The sequence below is a fragment of the Protomyctophum parallelum genome (genome assembly GCF_964188405.1).
Source record: "Protomyctophum parallelum genome assembly, chromosome: 20".
NCBI classification, from domain to species: Eukaryota; Metazoa; Chordata; class Actinopteri; order Myctophiformes; family Myctophidae; genus Protomyctophum; species Protomyctophum parallelum.
This window is the reverse complement of record NC_139718.1, coordinates 21,870,346-21,887,845: the sequence shown is the minus strand read 5'-3', so window position 1 is coordinate 21,887,845 and position 17,500 is coordinate 21,870,346. Positions and strand designations below refer to the sequence as shown.

The 17,500-nt window shown below is 46.3% G+C and overlaps 1 protein-coding gene across 6 annotated transcripts in view; it reads right to left on the bottom strand.

The window, feature by feature from the left end:
- Window positions 1-17,500, bottom strand: part of meis2a (Meis homeobox 2a) — a 100,710-nt gene that overhangs the window by 7,534 nt on the left and 75,676 nt on the right. For all 6 annotated transcript variants that reach the window (XM_083792168.1, XM_083792171.1, XM_083792170.1 and 3 more), the window contains one exon: window positions 1,214-1,272. In XM_083792168.1, coding sequence (XP_083648294.1) covers window positions 1,214-1,272 — 59 coding nt within the window. The remainder of the gene's footprint in view (window positions 1-1,213; window positions 1,273-17,500) is intronic.

Below are 17,500 nucleotides of genomic sequence, written 5' to 3'. Positions count from 1 at the left end.
GAAGCTGTTAGTCACGCTGTCTTTGGGAAGATTGCTGATTGCCACACATTTTTGGAGGCCTATTCGCTCAATTATTATCACACACAAGAGCACAATAAATGTAGCAAGTTTCACCCACATTTGGGAGCAGATCTCATCTCAGTAATTGCATAACTTGATTTGCACAATCTCCAACCCAGTTTGTGGGGACTTTCTAGAGACTGATCTTGCTAATCAACAAAAAAGGCTTTTCCCTCTCCGAGACAAATGACTTGGCTTCTTTTTAGTAATGCCATAGTCAATGCAGCTTAGGGTAGCTACATAAATTCCACAGGATTCTTTGCTCGATTGCAGAGTGGCATGTTTATGAGTCCATTTTTCAGTGCTTTTTGTCATCTGAGCAACACAGATATGGAAAATCAATGCGTTATCAATTTACAATATGAAGCTTTCCATAATCCGCTTAAAAGGAATGGAAATCTGTCCCCACGTAAGCTTCAAGTCCGAACATCAGAGATCAATGACTCATATAAAACTCATTTTCCCTCCTGAGGCTATTTTTCATGACCTGAAATAAATTGTTGCTGTTGAACTGAAATCATGACGTACACAAAAGCATTGTGAGTTGAGTAGGGGCCTTGAAATCTAACATGCACTGAATGACTATAACATCAAAATTCAGAGGGATGCTTGAGGGAATAGACAAATCAGCAGCATGAACACCTCTCACCCCCCCCCCCCCCCCCCCTCTACCCCACCCCAAAAAGAATAAAAAAGAAAAAAATATGTGTAGACATCCAAAAAAAAGAAGAAAAGAAAAACACAAGAGACATAACTCATGAATTGCTGCTAGCATTTCTGGTGCTCCTCTTGTGCCCAATTAGCAATTCACAGAGAGAGTGCTAATGTACCTCTCTCTCCACTTAGATTGGGAAATCTCCAATTAGAGTCAATCAGCGAACGGCTCGCACCGCTGCCAAGCGCATCCCATTGAGAAAATGGGAATGGGGAAGATGAGAGTGTGATGAAAAGAGGGAGGGGAGAGGATCGCTGGGTGGAGTTTTCTTTTTTTCTCTCCCCTCATTTGGCCGGATGTAGGATACTCCCTTTAAAAAATCGTGCTCCAGGCATGATATGTATGCCAGGAATGGATTAAGAAAGAGTGTTGGCACCCTGGGAAAAAAGGGAGAAATGGTGTATTCTACTGTATGGGTTGTTCTTTTAAATATTTTACCTGCTCGATTTGATTGGTCAATCATGGGCTGTACTATTCTTCTCCTGGCGTTAATGAACCTGGCAGAGAGGAAGAAGAGAGAAAAAGAGATAGAGGAAGAGAGAGAGAGAGAGAGAGAGAGAGAGAGAGAGAGAGAGAGAGAGAGAGAAGAAACAACGTTAAATCATGGGCATTCACACACAGAAGGATTCATCACAAGCCACCACAAAGACAAAACAGTTTTGCATGACTTAATGGCAACATTAGCCCCCGAGTCCTTGAGAGAGAGGCGCTCACAACAAAACAGCAACAACAAAAGGGTGATTGTGCGCAGACTTGGGAACCCGGCGAGGGATACTTTTAATGTTCCTTATGATCTATTCTCCCCTTGTTTAATAAAGCTTTTGATTACGTTTGGTTGCTATGGGCACCGGGGAGACATTCCTCAAGTATTAAGTGCAGTGTGAGTACAGCAAAAGGAGCACATCTCTCGCTCGCTCTTTCCATCATTCTCTTTCTCAAACTCACTCAAATGCTAAAGCACACACACACGCATGCGTGCACGCAGCCACGCACACACGCATGCGAGCACGCACACACACAAAGCTCACACATACTGTAGTCCAGTGGTTCCCAAACGTTTTAGCTGAAGACCCAAAAGAGACACTAGTGAAAATAGTAGATCTACGCCCAATGCGTCACAAGCTTGTATAACGGCTATTGTCACTACTTCTTAAACATATGTTTTCTTATTTATTTCTATTTCATGAAATTACTGAAAAAGATCATTGAATTTGTCTTAAATTCGAGGGAAAAATATAATCTTTTTTAGGGAATGTTTTTAAATAATTAAAAACAGAGTAAGGGACCCATAAAAATGTGCCCGCGACCCACAAATGGGTCCCGACCCACTGTTTGGGAACCAGTGCTGTAGTCTGACCCGGTGTCCCCTCAACAACCAGTGCTATTTCTAGAGAGTTGTTGCTCATTAGAAATTTGAAATAAGTTTTAAGTTAGCGAGGTGCAGGATACAAATGGCTCCTTTCATTACCCCCCCCCCCCCCCCCCCACACACACACACACACACACACACACACACACCCACACACACACATACCCCCACACCCCCTCGCAGAGACCCCCACTCTAGCTTCATTGTAGGGGGCTATGCTCCCCTTCCAGCTGTCTAGAAATGAGGACCAGGCACGGCCACTCTGCGCTTTCACAAGGTATTGTTATGTCAGCGAGCCCATCAATTAGGCTGTCTGAAGTTTTATCACCGCCACGGCGGCGAATAAGTGCAGTTCCACAAAGCCTCCCCAGCCGGCCTCGCTCCTGCGGCTTTTCCACTGTAGAGCCCGGGGGTCATCTGGAGGTGACTGCCAGCCAGGGGCAACCTTTGGAACGTGGAATGGGACGCCCATGGGGCCGTGTCAAATACAAGCTGGCAACTTTGGCCAAGCGAGCTCTCCTCACCTATTTCTTTGTTTATTCCATTTTGTTGTCTCTTCCTTTACGACATTTCCCAATCACACTCTCTCTGTCTATCTCTTCCTATCCCTTTTGCGCTCTCTCTCTCTCTCTCTCTCTCTCTCTCTCTCTCTCCTGTCTCTCACATACTAAAAAGGCAGTGAGGAGTTTGCACTACAGGTATCCACATATGGTTAATATTAGAGGGTGGTTTCAAATCATGGTGGGGGCTATCCTGAATGGAGCCCAGTGCTCGTTCCATACTTTAAAAAAGGAGAGAGGGAAGAAAAAAGAGCGTATACTCCTAACACGCCGGGCACGGCACCATGGCTACAGCTCGAGGACCGGTCATTAGAAGGAAGGGAGGGCTGGAACCAATTTGGGCTCCTAATCCCCCATGAAGACCCGATACCTGCCCTTACCTTCTCCAATGAACTTAAACGGCTGTAATCTGCCCCGCTCAAAGTGACATGGTTAAATGTACAAAATGCACGGCTGGGAAAAGAGAGAGGATCGGCGCTCATTTGCCAGGGGGCATCCAGAGTGCAGGTATACGCAGGGGCGCCATGGGCCCCCGAGAGCCAAAGATGAAACGTGTCCATATGAGAGAGAGAGAGGGATGGAGCGGGTTTGAGATATTGATGTGTGCCATGTGATTGCACTGATGGTGTGTTACTGGTCTGTGGGGCAGTGTCATGCTGTACTGAGAGCCACATTCCACCAGTTGCTACGGCGTGGTTGTTAAACTAAACTGAACTGACAACGAGAAGGAGAGACAGACAGACAAACAGGACATGCACAGACAGAGGTTGAGTATGGTCGGATATCAGATAAGTGCATGAGTTAGGATTTCTCAAAGCAAAGAGGATCACATTTTCCTAACATTGAAGGTAGTCTTCAGTATACTTTTTCTTTTATTGACGAGAAAGGGAGAGCATCCTTCCCACTCATCAGCAGTGTCAGAAATGCCTGCGGTGCTCAGGAGAAAGAGAAAGAAAGAGAGAGAGAGAGCTGCTTGCTGCATCAAAACCAGCTGAGCAAGTAAACAGTAAGACATTCCTGCTATCGCGCTCACTGGGCCAGCTTTAAAGTACAAGGCCTGCCTGCCAAAATATATGTCCTGCGTTTTTTCCACCCTAGACGAACAGAGAAGCACAAAATCACAACCACGTGCTTTCTTACCTATTCTGGGACGAAACCATAAACACGTAATATTAGCAACGTTCTACCCAGGTGCTAAATTTGCCCATTGGGTTTCCAGTGACTTCAGAGGAAATCTGCTGTGTATTGAAGAATATCCAGTAAAAAGGGGGTGGGCTGGGACTGTTTCTATTTCAGATTTACTTTTTATTAGTTTTCCCTAAATGTGACTTTGAAAACAATGTCACAACGGGAAAAAAAACAACAATGTCTACTGTTTTCTCCCTACAACGTATACGTATAATGTATGCCATAAAGTACAAGCGAAAATGTTTTCCTACGCTAGGGCATGTTGTTGTTACCGAAATAAAGAATATGAAAAACAGCTCCATACAGAAACAGACAAACATATGGATGTTCAAATATTTTCCCCACAAACACTTGTCAACACTCCCTGCTCGGCGCCGCACGCAAACACATGTGCGCATGCGGGCATCGGAACACGTGCGTGCACGCACGCACGTTTTCATTCTCCTCGGCATGTTACCACAGTAACGGTGTGGCGGGCAGTGAGCTCAGTGCAGGGAGGGGGTCTGACCGAGGGCCCCACTCACGCCCCCTGAGCGCCTTTTATCAGTCTGAGTAAAGCCAATTGAGATTATCAGAGCTTGGCCTGATAACACTGTTTTCTCTCCTCCCATGAGCTGCTAATGGTGTGTGCTTAGAACAACACAAAGCAGGTGTGTGCTTAGAACAACACAAAGCAAGAATCCTCACAGAGATGAAGACCAGGCGCACAAGGATGGACAGATAGGTGGGATGGATGGATGGATGGATGGATGACAGGGCACGTGGGTGGATGCATGTATGGATGTATGGATGTATGGATGTATGGATGTATGGATGGATGTTTGGATGGATGAGAGGGCGGGATGGGCAGATGCATCTTTGCAAGGCAAGGCCCTGGCACAGAAACGGGCAGACCACAGGGAGTCAGAATTCCCAACCGCTTGCTAAAGCATACATGCGTAAATCCACACATCCACGCCATGGACACGACCACAGTCACCACCAGTGTGTCCGTAGGCTAACCAGAACACAGGAGGCTCACAGGGGACACTGGCTTAAAAACCTCCAACCCCAAGCCTACGTTTTATTATCTACATCTGGTGGTCTACCTTATTATGGCCTGCCTCTGCTCAGTGTTAGAGCACAGTAACATACACACATGTACGCTCGCTCACACACATACACATGTCACACACACACAGTCACACACACATACACACACACACAGTCTCACACACACGCACACACGCGCACGCAGGCGCACTCACGCACGCACGCACACAGAGTACCTCTCAGCATGGGAACTCCATGCTGTCTTCAAACAAATAATTAAAGGCAAGGTTAGGGGGTCGCTTGGAGGTCATTCCTCTGGATACGGCACAGAATGTGTACATTACCCTGGGAGAGAGAGACAGGGGTGGAGGGGGCAGGGGGTGACTGCTGTTTAATTTGGGCAACCAAGACACAAATACATTTTTCTCAAAGGCTTTTTCAAGGCCCATACTGAAAACAATCCTTTTTTTGTGGCCTAGGCTATTCTAGCTATGTATTTGTGCATGCGTGTGTGTGCGTGTGTGTGTGTGCACATATCATTACATTACCCACACTATAGCATCATGAAGTGCACTTTCATACACTCCTAATGACTTACTCCTAACCTGAAATGGCATACTGTATATTGGGGTATGCTCAGGCACAATGTGTCTCCATAAAAACGCTCACCGAAACACTCCCGTAAAAGCGGGAAGGGGTAGTAGCCTATATTTACAAGAGCTCTGCACTGTAAAATCCTCCTCAGTGTTACTTCATCCATTTGTAAGTGAGTGTACAACTCTGAGAGTTAAACTGACACTCAGGTTTTTACAGTGTGGGTGGTGTTGCTGTACACAGAGGCCAATAACAGATGAATGATGGAACCATGATGCTGGGAGTCCTCTTGACACAAGGCCTCCACTAGGCCGGATCAACACTACACTAATATCTGACAGCACCCAGGTGCAGACCCTGGCTAGCATGCTAAAATATAATCTGTCAGACAGACAGATAAAGTGTATGAATGAACAGACTACAACTGTCCCCCGCGCATAGCACAATAATCGAGTCTGTTTGTTCGTTAGTAGTTTTTCATGCTTTTTCTGTGATAAATGAATTATTTCTCTTGCAAACCCCTTAATTCTACCAGTCTATAGGCCAATAACCAGTAGCCATTGGTAAATACATATTAGAATGTTCACTTAATCTCAACCTGACCAACCTGGTCTCTATATGTGATTGCAAAAATGTACTCATTGATTAGTTGACAAATTCCTATTCCTATGACTATTAGTCGACTCAAATATACTACTGGTTCACCTTCACGACACTTTTGTCTGGATATTCACTTTATATCATATTTCATACTGAAACAAAGTCCTCTCATATTGTCATATTGACAGACACAGATATGTAATCACTGCAAACCAGTCCCTCTGACTCTGGGCTACGCTCTATTCTTGGTTTTTTTTCCCCCTGCCTTCTTCTCAATCTGTCAGAAAGACCTTGTTTCTGGTTAACTGACTCGCAGCCACACCTGGTAACTCGCTCCTGTTGTCAGCATTCCTTCCCTGAGAAATCCTCATGCCAAACCACCCTAGCCTGGAGCACAGCCAAGAGAGAGAGAGAGAGAGAAAGAGAGAGAGAGAGAGAGAAAGAGAGCCGCTCTCTCGCTAGGTCGGCTGGCCAATCACGACAGAGAGTGGAGGGAGCCCAGCCAATCAGGAGTGGGGTCACTTGTTTGACGAGTTTGTGATGAAAGAGAGGAAACTGAGCCAGAGTCGGAGAAAGACAGAGAGACATACTAAACATGTCTAAGAAAAGAAAAAAGGCCGAACTGCTCAGAATCTAACCATGCAAAGAAGGGGGGAGATTTTGAAATTGTGACACAGAAATAGCACTGCCTTCATATAGCTAACCTGATCGTGCCCAAGTTCGAGCCCCCCTGTGCCAGAGAGGTGGGCAGTGAACGAGACAAGAGTTTCCGTTTGTCGGTCAAATTCCTGGGCCCCTTGCCTGACTTTGTAAGGAAGATTAGATGCAACACAATCTGAACTGGAACGTGCTGAACTCAATCCCGGATCATTGTTTGCCAACATGAATGTCCTCTGGTTCCCATTAGAGCTCATTGGTTCCATACTTCCGGCCTTAGACAGACATAAAGATTCCGAACTCGAAGCGATTGAGTCACTCCCTCACTGGAATCAAAGGAGGAAGGCTTCAGTTTGATCCCCTCCTAAAAAAAAGAAAAAAAGACAGAGGCCATGTAGGGAAAGAAAAAAAGTCAGCTGTCCTTTGACCAGGAAGTGGATGCAGATTAACCCGACGAGGAGGGTGTGTTTAGCAATAGCAAACACTTCCTAATTACAGGTCCAGTCAGACGGTTGGTGGAGGCCAGCTCGGCCCTTCTGAACCTTCCCAACTCTCTCTGTTAATCTATTGTTGGTGTCAACAACACTGATGGAATCAGTTCACGTTGGCCCGAACAGGCCCCCCTTGCAACAGTTTACAGCCTGCCACCAGACTGAACCTGGCGTATCTGTGGATTTATCATAAACTATCACAAAGGAGCTTTTCACAAGCTGTTCCTCCTCAAGGATGGAGGAAAGAGGGGATGGGGAAGGAGGGAGGAGATGGGGTGGGTGAAGGAGGGAGGACGGGGAGGAGCATGGAAGCGTCGTCTAGTTATTCCTATCAGAGTTCCCCTCATACTCTCTCTCTCTCTCTCTCTCTCTCTCTCTCTCGCTCTCTTTTCTTCTTCTCTAAGTTAAAACAGGAGTCAAGAGACATAAGCCGTGTGAGCATTACCTCACCCCTGTGTTTGATTTAGTGCAGATGTGAAACACAGCAAAGCTCAGGATGGCTTTTTTCTTCTTCTTCTTATTCTACACGAACGTCAGAGAGGGCCCACATTTAAGGGCAGCCACTGTGTTTACATAGTTCTACCTCTGTCTCTCTCTCTCTCTCTCTCTCTCTCTCTCTCTCTCTCTCTCTCTCGCTCTCTCTCCCAGTTGCTTTCTCTCTCTTGTGCGCACACACGTACTCATTCTCCCTCTATCGCTCTGCCTCTCTCTCTCTCTCACTGTCTCCCCTTCTTTTGTCTGCTCTCTCAAGGGGAAATGTTTCACCTCTCCTCCCTGGACTTTCACTGACCTGTTTTCTTTCTCTTTTTATTGCACCACTCATTGCCCTTTTGTGACACCCCCCACCCCCCCCCCCCCCTCACCCGAACCAAAATTTGCATTGCTCCGTCACTCGATCTCGCTGTGGAACTCGTTCCTCTCCAAAACCCGTGGAGTGCACGAGTCATTAAGACTCAAGTAGAAAATCAGACAAAGAATTATATATTTGTGTTTCAAACTGACGTGATTTAACGAGCAGCTAATTAAAATAAATCAATAGCACTGCGGCATGCTCTCTGCTTCACTCTCACTCTCTCTCTCTTTCTCCCTCTCTCACTGATTCCCTGTCAGTTCCTGAGTGATGGTGGAACATCGCAGGTTGGAACTTGGAATACTAGCCTAACATTTAAAAGCGTGCCTCCACTGTTTCTTAAGAGGAATCAGGGAGACCTCTCACTTCATGACAAACCAATCTGAACTGTGCCACACGTCATTTGACGGAAACATCATCCACAAATGCAAATAAAAAACCGCAAACAGTACACGTCTCACTTTCATGCTATGCATGTTATTTACATATTTACTTTGCTTTACGTTTGCTTGTCCACAAATGCTAGATAGGGTATTTAGCTATAAGGTTTCGTAGTCGGACGCTAGGTTTAATTTGCATTCTATTCACTTGACCATTTACCCTGTCGTATGTTGACTAGGGCTCATACACTCTGATTCTGCACTTTGTACGTCACTGTGGATAAGAGCGTACGTCTGCTAAATGCCTAAATTGTAATTTATGAATGTCTGTATATATATATTCACCCTGTCATCTACAACCCCCCAACCCTTCCAACGATCATCCAGTGGAGGGTTGTCACCCCAGGGGCCTTCAGGCCTGACCCCTGCATGGCGGGCTGGACGGCCCCAGCTGCCGACTGCTCGTCAAACACCTCCAGAGCATGGTTGGGCCAGGAAGACCATGCTTGTTGCCCCCTTTGATCCGACACAACAGCAGCTGCTGCTCCAACGAAGAGCAGCACTTTGTTCCTCTCCTAACTCTCCGCATCACGCTGTCCTACGGCACAAAACCGCCGAATCCGCTGGACTCAAGACGAGAGAGAGTAAAAGAGGGCGTTTTTCTTTTCTTTTCTCCTTCCTTCTTCCCCGCAAAACATCAACAAGCTCTGACAACGGCAGTGGGGGGTTTTTCTTGGCCCCGACAGAGAGCTCTCAGGCATCTCGTCTTTGACTCTCTCTCTCTCTCTCCTTTTTTAAGAGACATGATAGTTATTGTTCAAATCAGCCAGGGTGAATGGAATGGACTGCGGCCAAGCCTGCCCCAGGCGTCAACACACCTGTATGAAAGAGGCCTTATTGTAGCAACCCCGGCAAAGCCAACCTGCACTAGCTCTACCAGTTTTCTGATGTCAAGAGGGAGGGTGGAATTTGTCTACCTCTCTCACTGTCTCTGTCTCCGTCTCTCTCTCTCTCTCTCTCTCTCTCTCTCTCTCTCTCTCTCTCGCTCTGTCTCTCTCCATCTGCCTCTCTCTCTCTCTCTCTCTCTCTCTCTCTCTCTCTCTCTCTCTCTCTCTCTCTCTCTCTCTCTCTCTCTCTCTCTCTCAGACAGCACCCTAATCTTTAACCTCATTAATCCCTGTTTCTTCTCTGCACCTATGCTCTGGAATGTTTTCACTAATGCTATTATTTTTTTTGATTATCAGCAGGAGACGGGGTCGGATTAAGCAAGGTGTTGGTCTATATCCCCTTGTTAGCAAAAGCCCCTCTTATCTCTCTCTCTCTCTCTCTCTCTCTCTCTCTCTCTCTCTCTCTCTTGCGTTCTCAAAGACAACTCCTTATTAAACGTGCATGATAGGTGCACAAAATATGCTCCACCCCCCTCCCCACATCCTGGGCACCGTGGGACAGCTGTGTTTTTGCCTTGTTTGAAGTGTGTCTGAAAACATCCAGTGCATGTCAATATTATCCTCTGTCAAAGCTGCGGTACATGGTGAATGACAGAGGTCGTCGTCAAGTGCTGGAAGGTACAGCATTCCTTAAAAGTCAGGTTCGCACCTTTCGGGTGGGTGAGCGGATCTCTGCTTTTATGCAAAGCCAGCAAGAAATAGCACAGGTACATGCTAGCCCACTGGCTGGTGCACGCACGCACGCACGCACGCACACACACACATGCACGCACACGCACGCACGCACGCGCACGCGCACGCACGCGCACACACACACACACACACACACACACACACACACACACACACACACACACACACACACACACACACACACAGAACACATCTACTGTGAAACTTATAGAAGCATAGATGAGTCAGTCATCATTTCAACAAATGAATAACAAATTAGGTGTGCCTTTTAGAATACAAGAGAGCCTAGACTTGCTCACTAGTCACCGCTTAACATACTCAAAACACCTCAATGATTTATTGATGTGATGTGACCGAGAGACAGAAATCAGCACTATCATGATTCCAGCCCAACCACCAGTCTCTCCGGAGATGAGTGCTGTACCGTAGGTGAGCTTGTGAAGTCACCAGCCCCCATATTCTCTCTTAAGTTGTAAACGCTGTAGAGTTCTTCCCGCATTGCCCAGCATGCAATGTATAATACTCTGTGGGGAGGCCATGCATAATATCTGTTTCCTATCAACTCCTCACCTCCACTTTCAAGAGGATCTCTCTCTCTCTCTCTCTCTCTCTCTCTCTCTCTCTCTCTCTCCTTCTCCATTTAGTCTGTCCTCTCCTTGCCCCTCTCTGTTCTTCTTGCTAATCGAGTGAGATATCCCTCAACTCAATCACGTATTGTCAGATATCAGACAAGAGGTGGCTTTGATGATGACATGATGGAGGCATGGTATTTCAAACAAAATCGAGTGTCAATTAACTGTATGGGTCTATACTATAGCATATAGGCAACGTGCGTGTCTGAAGCTATGCAGGAAATAATTCCTTTCCTTCATATCAAACGTCTCTCTCTCCCTCTCTCTCTGTCTCTCTCTCCTTCATGAGACTATAATGGGCTCAGTTCTCTAAGAGAGAAGAGAGGGGCCTGCAGACAGGGGGCTTCCATACTCCATGCGCAACACACACTATATATGCTCGGATGCACTTGCACGCTCACGTGCACACTGCACACACATAGACACACGTGCTGGTGCACACGTGTGTGCGGGCGGGCGCACGCACACATGCACGTTGTACACACACACACACACACACACACACACACACACACACACACACACACACACACACACACACACAGTATGCATACTGACATACACATACGCTCCTGAATCTCAAAAGCATTGGCAGGAGACAGAAAACAGAGCCAATGGGGGGGAGGAGAGGGGAAAGAGGTGGAAAGGTGCCCCCATTTTACCACCCCTTCTCTCTCCCCTTGCCTTTTTTATTCTCACACTCCCATGCTATTAACCATGAATTTAGGGCAGTGAAAATGCAGTTTGAGCAATTAAAAAGTGACACCTAAACCTGCCAGATCGACTGCCTGGGTTCCCCTAATGCCTGGGTTTAGACTCACTGCTCTCATGCTTTTTAAGAGCGAGACTATTGGGGAATACGGGACTGTAGTGTGTGTGTGTGTGTGTGTGTGTGTGTGTGCTGTATGTGTGTGCGTGTGTGTGTGTGTGTGTGTGTGTGTGTGTGTGTGTGTGTGTGTGTGTGTGTGCGTTCCACTGGGATGTCATCATCTTCTCATCATTGTCTCTGTGGGGTGCGATTGCACGTTTCTACGATGTGCGTTACCGTCAGTGCTGCATGGTGCTCATGGAAAAGTGTGCATGCGTGAATATGCTTGCATGTGTGCATGCTTGCGTGTGTATGTGTGTGCGACAGAATCATCGGTCAGATGTTGGCATGCCTACCTCTGACTCTATTAAATAATTGATCAGAGTTTGGATGTGATAACACACACACACACACACACACACACACACACACACACACACACACACACACACACACACACACACACACACACACACACACACACACACACACACACACACACACACACACACACAGGGACCCAGAGTTTAGGGCTAAAAAGCCAGCAGCAGTGATATAAATAGCTGTTGTTTGTAGAGAGCAGTGCTGGCAGTGGCAGCGGTGACTCTGTGGATGAGACCAGGGACTGTGATGTGTCCAGACCAGTGGCCTACAGCTATAGACCAGACCAGGGGACTGTGATGTGTCCAGACCAGTGGCCTACAGCTAGACCAGACCAGGGACTGTGATGTGTCCAGACCAGTGGCCTACAGCTATAGACCAGACCAGGGACTGTGATGTGTCCAGACCAGTGGCCTACAGCTATAGACCAGACCAGGGGACTGTGATGTGTCCAGACCAGTGGCCTACAGCTATAGACCAGACCAGGGGACTGTGATGTGTCCAGACCAGTGGCCTACAGCTATAGACCAGACCAGGGGACTGTGATGTGTCCAGACCAGTGGCCTACAGCTATAGACCAGACCAGGGACTGAGATGTGTCCAGACCAGTGGCCTACAGCTATAGACCAGACCAGGGGACTGTGATTCACATTTTCTAGAAATTGCTCTTATCAAGTTAACTGCTACCGTGTGGCCACAGATGGTAGTTTGCTTGCGCGATCCGGAATTGGGGAGATTACTACTTATTCATTTCCTGGCTTGCAGACCTCCATTGTAAACGGCTAATGTTAGCATTAGCAGTGGCACACAATGTTTATCTTTCGCCAGGAATGTTAATATTCCAATCGCGATGCCGCGAAAACTCACAAATCAGAACCGAACCTCGGATGGATGGATGATCAACACCACGGACAGTGACGTAGTTTCCAAGAAAACAGCGACATTAGATGGTAAATATAATAGGGCTCTATGGATGCACGTGCATGTTTTCATCCAGGCAGGCGTTGCCTAGCAACCGGCTCAGGGCTAAAAGTAGTTTTTTAGCTAAACCGTTTCATATCTATATAAAGTGATATAAAACTGTGTATATAGGCCCGGGCGGCTAGCGTAGCTGTCTGGGCACCTTGGCTGGTAATCCAGTCTGGCAGTGTGCCGCGGATTCGACTCCCGATCCCGACGGCCTTTACTGCGTGTCACCCCCCCATCTCTATCTACCCATTTCCTGTCAGCCTACTGTATACCTATCCCTCTATAAAAAAGAAAATAAAGGCAAAAGCCACAAAAAATATATCTTAAAAAAAAAGAAAACTGTGTAGCCAGCCGCAGACAATAGATGGCTATTAAGAAACTGTAAGCAACAGTCAATGTGTTAAGGTTGCTTATGTAACTTAACTGATATCCCATTACAAGTTTTATGTTTTACGGGTGCAAAGTTTTATTAATTGTATTCCTTCTCTCTTTCAAATTCCTAAACATTTAAGCCCTATTACAAAATGTTCAAAAATAGTACAACTATAAGCTCCCAACACACCACATGAGCTTGTAGATCTACACATATTTTTTTAATGTTTGAATATATAATTCATAAAAAAAATAAAAAAAAGTAAAATCTTGTCTATAATGACATGCCCAAAATAGGGACAGCAGAGTGAAAGTGTCTAATGATGGTGCGAGGACAGGAGGAGGCTCCATATAACAAGGCACATGATAAAGCAGATATGACTGGAGGGGGGGCCCCTCTCTCTGCACCGCACATATACACACTGTGTGACTTCCAATTGAAACATCATTGTTGGTAATGGGAGGAGATAAATATTCATAAGGCCGGGTGAGAAAGAAATCCTAGATTAGAGTGATATACTCTTGTTCCACCTCCCACTTTCCTCTCTCCGTCCCCGTCCCCCCTCTCTCTCTCTCTCTCCTTGCTTTCTCTATCTCTCTTTCTCTCTCTGAACAGCCTTGATATACATAATAGTACAGACTAATACTGGCTAATTCCTCCAGCTACCTCTGATATCTTCATCAAAGTGTGTGTGTGCGTGCGTGCGTGTGTGCGTGCGTGAAGGCAGTGGGTTGCACCGTTTATTTCTCACCTCTCCCAAATTGCAAATTACCGGGTTTGATATTCACAAGATTTCAGGCTGCGTTCCAATTAGGAGCGGATTGTTTTTACTGAGAGGCTCTGGGACTCCCTGGCTGCTTTCCTCACTCCTTCCTTCTCTCTGCTCCCCTCTTTGTCTCCTTCCCTCCCTCCCTGCCTGTGCTTGGCACCAAATCTACTGATAGTTCATCCATAACAGGTCTGAACTGGGGCATAGCATGGCTTAAACAAACAAAGGCTGTACTGATTTATCGGGTCCTACCCAGTAAAATCCTAACTGTTCATTTAACTCGTTGAGCGTACAAATGGACCTGAAAGGGTCCTAGTTAAATTAAGCATTTTATAGCATACTGTATGTGATGATATGGGCTTATTGGCCTCTGCACCTCAAAAGCTAGAGGGCATCACACACGCACGCACGCACGCACGCACGCACGCACGCACGCACGCACGCACGCACGCACGCACGCACGCACACACACACACACACGCACGCACACACGCACGCACGCACGCACGCACACACACACACACACACACACAAGCAACAATATTTAAGAATAATACACTGCACAGTTAAGAATATGATTATGATCTCTCTCCTTGTCTGTGTGTGTGTGTATGTGTGTGTGTGTGTGTGTGTGTGTATGTGTGTGTGTGTGTGTGTGTGTGTGTGTGTGTGTGTGTGTGTGTGTGTGTGTGTGTGTGTGTGTGTGTGTGTGTGCTCGCTCTGTCAGGAGGGGGTTGGTTCAGATTGGGTCAGTAGAGAGACTGGAGATTATTTTAAATATGACACCAGTCCAACAACAGGTAAGAGGGGCATGCTTCTTTACACATTGCTATAATCAGAGAGAGAGAGAGAGAGAGAGAGAGAGAGAGAGAGAGAGAGAGAGAGAGAGAGAGAGAGAGAGAGAGAGAGAGAGAGAGAGAGAGAGAGAGAGAGATAGAGAGAGAGAGCATGCCTGGACGGAGAGAAAATACCTTGTTGAGGTTCACCAAGTTTAAAGAGATCAGCCAAAGAAGGAACTCCTGTCCTCTCTGGCTAGTGGCTACACACACACACGCACGCACACACACACACACACACACACACACACACACACACACACACACACACACACACACACACACACACACACACACACACACACACACACACACACACACACACACACACACACACACACACACACACACACACACACACACACACACACACACTATTACTACTATTCACAGTCCTGCCATTTTTACTTCCCCTTCCAAACATACTGTATATAACAACAACAACAACACTAGCTCTCCCTGACCAGTCCCCCAGCCTTCCCATTATCAGCATCCAGACACACATAGCAGTGTGGCTCGCTAACACACAATCACACTGTGACACTGGCTATCTCCTCTCTCAGCAGATAAAACCATTTATTCCAAATCTACACTGTCAGGTTGTCTGGTCCCTCTGAACCTCTGCTTCTAACCCTGTTTGTGTCTAATGCTTTTCCACTCTCCACACATATTAACATTAGGCTATCAGCAAAACTCCTTGTCACCACTTCTCCCATCATTCCTCTCCTTTATTAAAACAAGACAGAATCTATTAACGGCATGGCTTCCCTGTGCAGTCTGCTATATGCAAGGGCGCAGAGGGCATTTCTGAAGTGGGTATGGGTGAAGTGATGATATGGCATATCTTGAACAATGCCTACCACCAATGATGAGCTAAGATGCTAATGTGAGCTTTGTGCAGTATTGCTGCACTGCTGAGCTGTTATTGGTCTAAGCCGGGGTTCAATAGCAGGAGAGGACAGCAGGTTTTCCTTCAAAGTTTATTTAAGTTTATTTCTGTAAAGCCAGAATCGGTCTGGTTTATTAACCAGGCTAGAGCAGAGCATGTGTGTGTGTGTGTGTGTGTGTGTGTGTGTGTGTGTGTGGGAGGGGAAGTGGGTTTGGCTGATGGCTGTGTATTGATTAGCTTGCTGCACAACAGGTGTGTAATCACACCCAGATTAGTGTGTAATTAGATTTTCTAAGGCCAGGTGTGACTGTTTCACTCACTCTACAGTCAAGCACAAGTCATTTTGAGGCAAACATGCATTGAAGCCAGTGAGAGCCATGCTTGTCCAAATCATATGAATAAACACTATTTCTGAACAATTGTGACTGTTTTGGGAGAACAAGCGCTGTTGTACATGCACCAGAACTGTACCAGTGTAATGCTATTATTTGGGTGAAATCTTTCAGAATTAATTTGAGGTCCAAGTGAAAAACATCAACATTGTCCCAGGAGTATAAAGAGACGGATGAAAGCAAGAAGCACCTTCCTACAGTACAACACATTATTGTTGGAGCATGCCAAACTGCTGCTAAGTATCCTAAATAGTTAGGCAGTGACCACATGTTGCTGCTTCATCTCATTTTGATGTCAACTGAGAGGGACCTTACTGCGCAGAGTGGATTTTATTTACAGACCTGAACAATGAAGACATGCTGCACAGTCAAGACAGCTAAAGGTAAGGTGCTGTGTCATTGTGCGTGTTATGCTGTGTATAGTTTTATTCAGGCTGCTGCTCTATTGCTGTTGTTTTGAGGCCCTAAGGCTGGGTTGTAATCAATCATGTTCAGTGACTATTGCTGTCTATGGATTTGGAGGCTGATGTGAATATGTTTATCTTTTCTGTCGTGGCTTTTGTTAAAGGCTTTGAGTTGTGACAGCGTGACTGTTGTATTGATTCACATGACTGGCAGGGAGACAACACCTCTTGGTGTGCATTATTCCTCTTGGCCAGAGTAGGCCATTTCTCTGCCTCTGACTCTCTATAAAATGTTGTGTCTGGGTTACAGAGGATGGTCTCTTCAATAAGTGTAGCCTGGGGGCCCATGGATGCCAAAATACGACCATGGACATCACCTATAGCCACTTAAACCCTCTAGTCAACTTGACCGTGGTCGGCTATGTATTTGGTCTGCTCTTTTCCCCCTCAACAGCAATAGCTCACAACGCGTTGCATTGTGATTTAATTGTGAGCTTGTGGATCTGCTATTTCTTTTCAGTGAATGTTCCTCTCAGAATAGGGACGGTTTCAAATGGCTAACATGTGATCCATGAGTGTAGCATTCCTATTCAGAGATGCCTAGACTTTGTGTTGGGCCAAGTTGGGCTTCAGAGTCACATCACATTGCTGCACGACAGCTGTCACAAATACAAGCAGTGAGCGCTCTTTCTCAAAGTATGCTCTGGTTTAAAACAAGCAGTGGACCTAGTATAGAGCCCTGTGGTACTCCAGTCAACGACACATGTAGGGTTTAAGTGGTTAAGAAGAGCTGAGTAATGGTACTATAGGCAGCATGTTTTTCTACTGTATGCCCCACTGGCTGCCATTGTCTCTCAATGCCGCGCAGGCCTATAGTTATTTGATTCAGGTTATTGCTCTGTTGCTGTTGT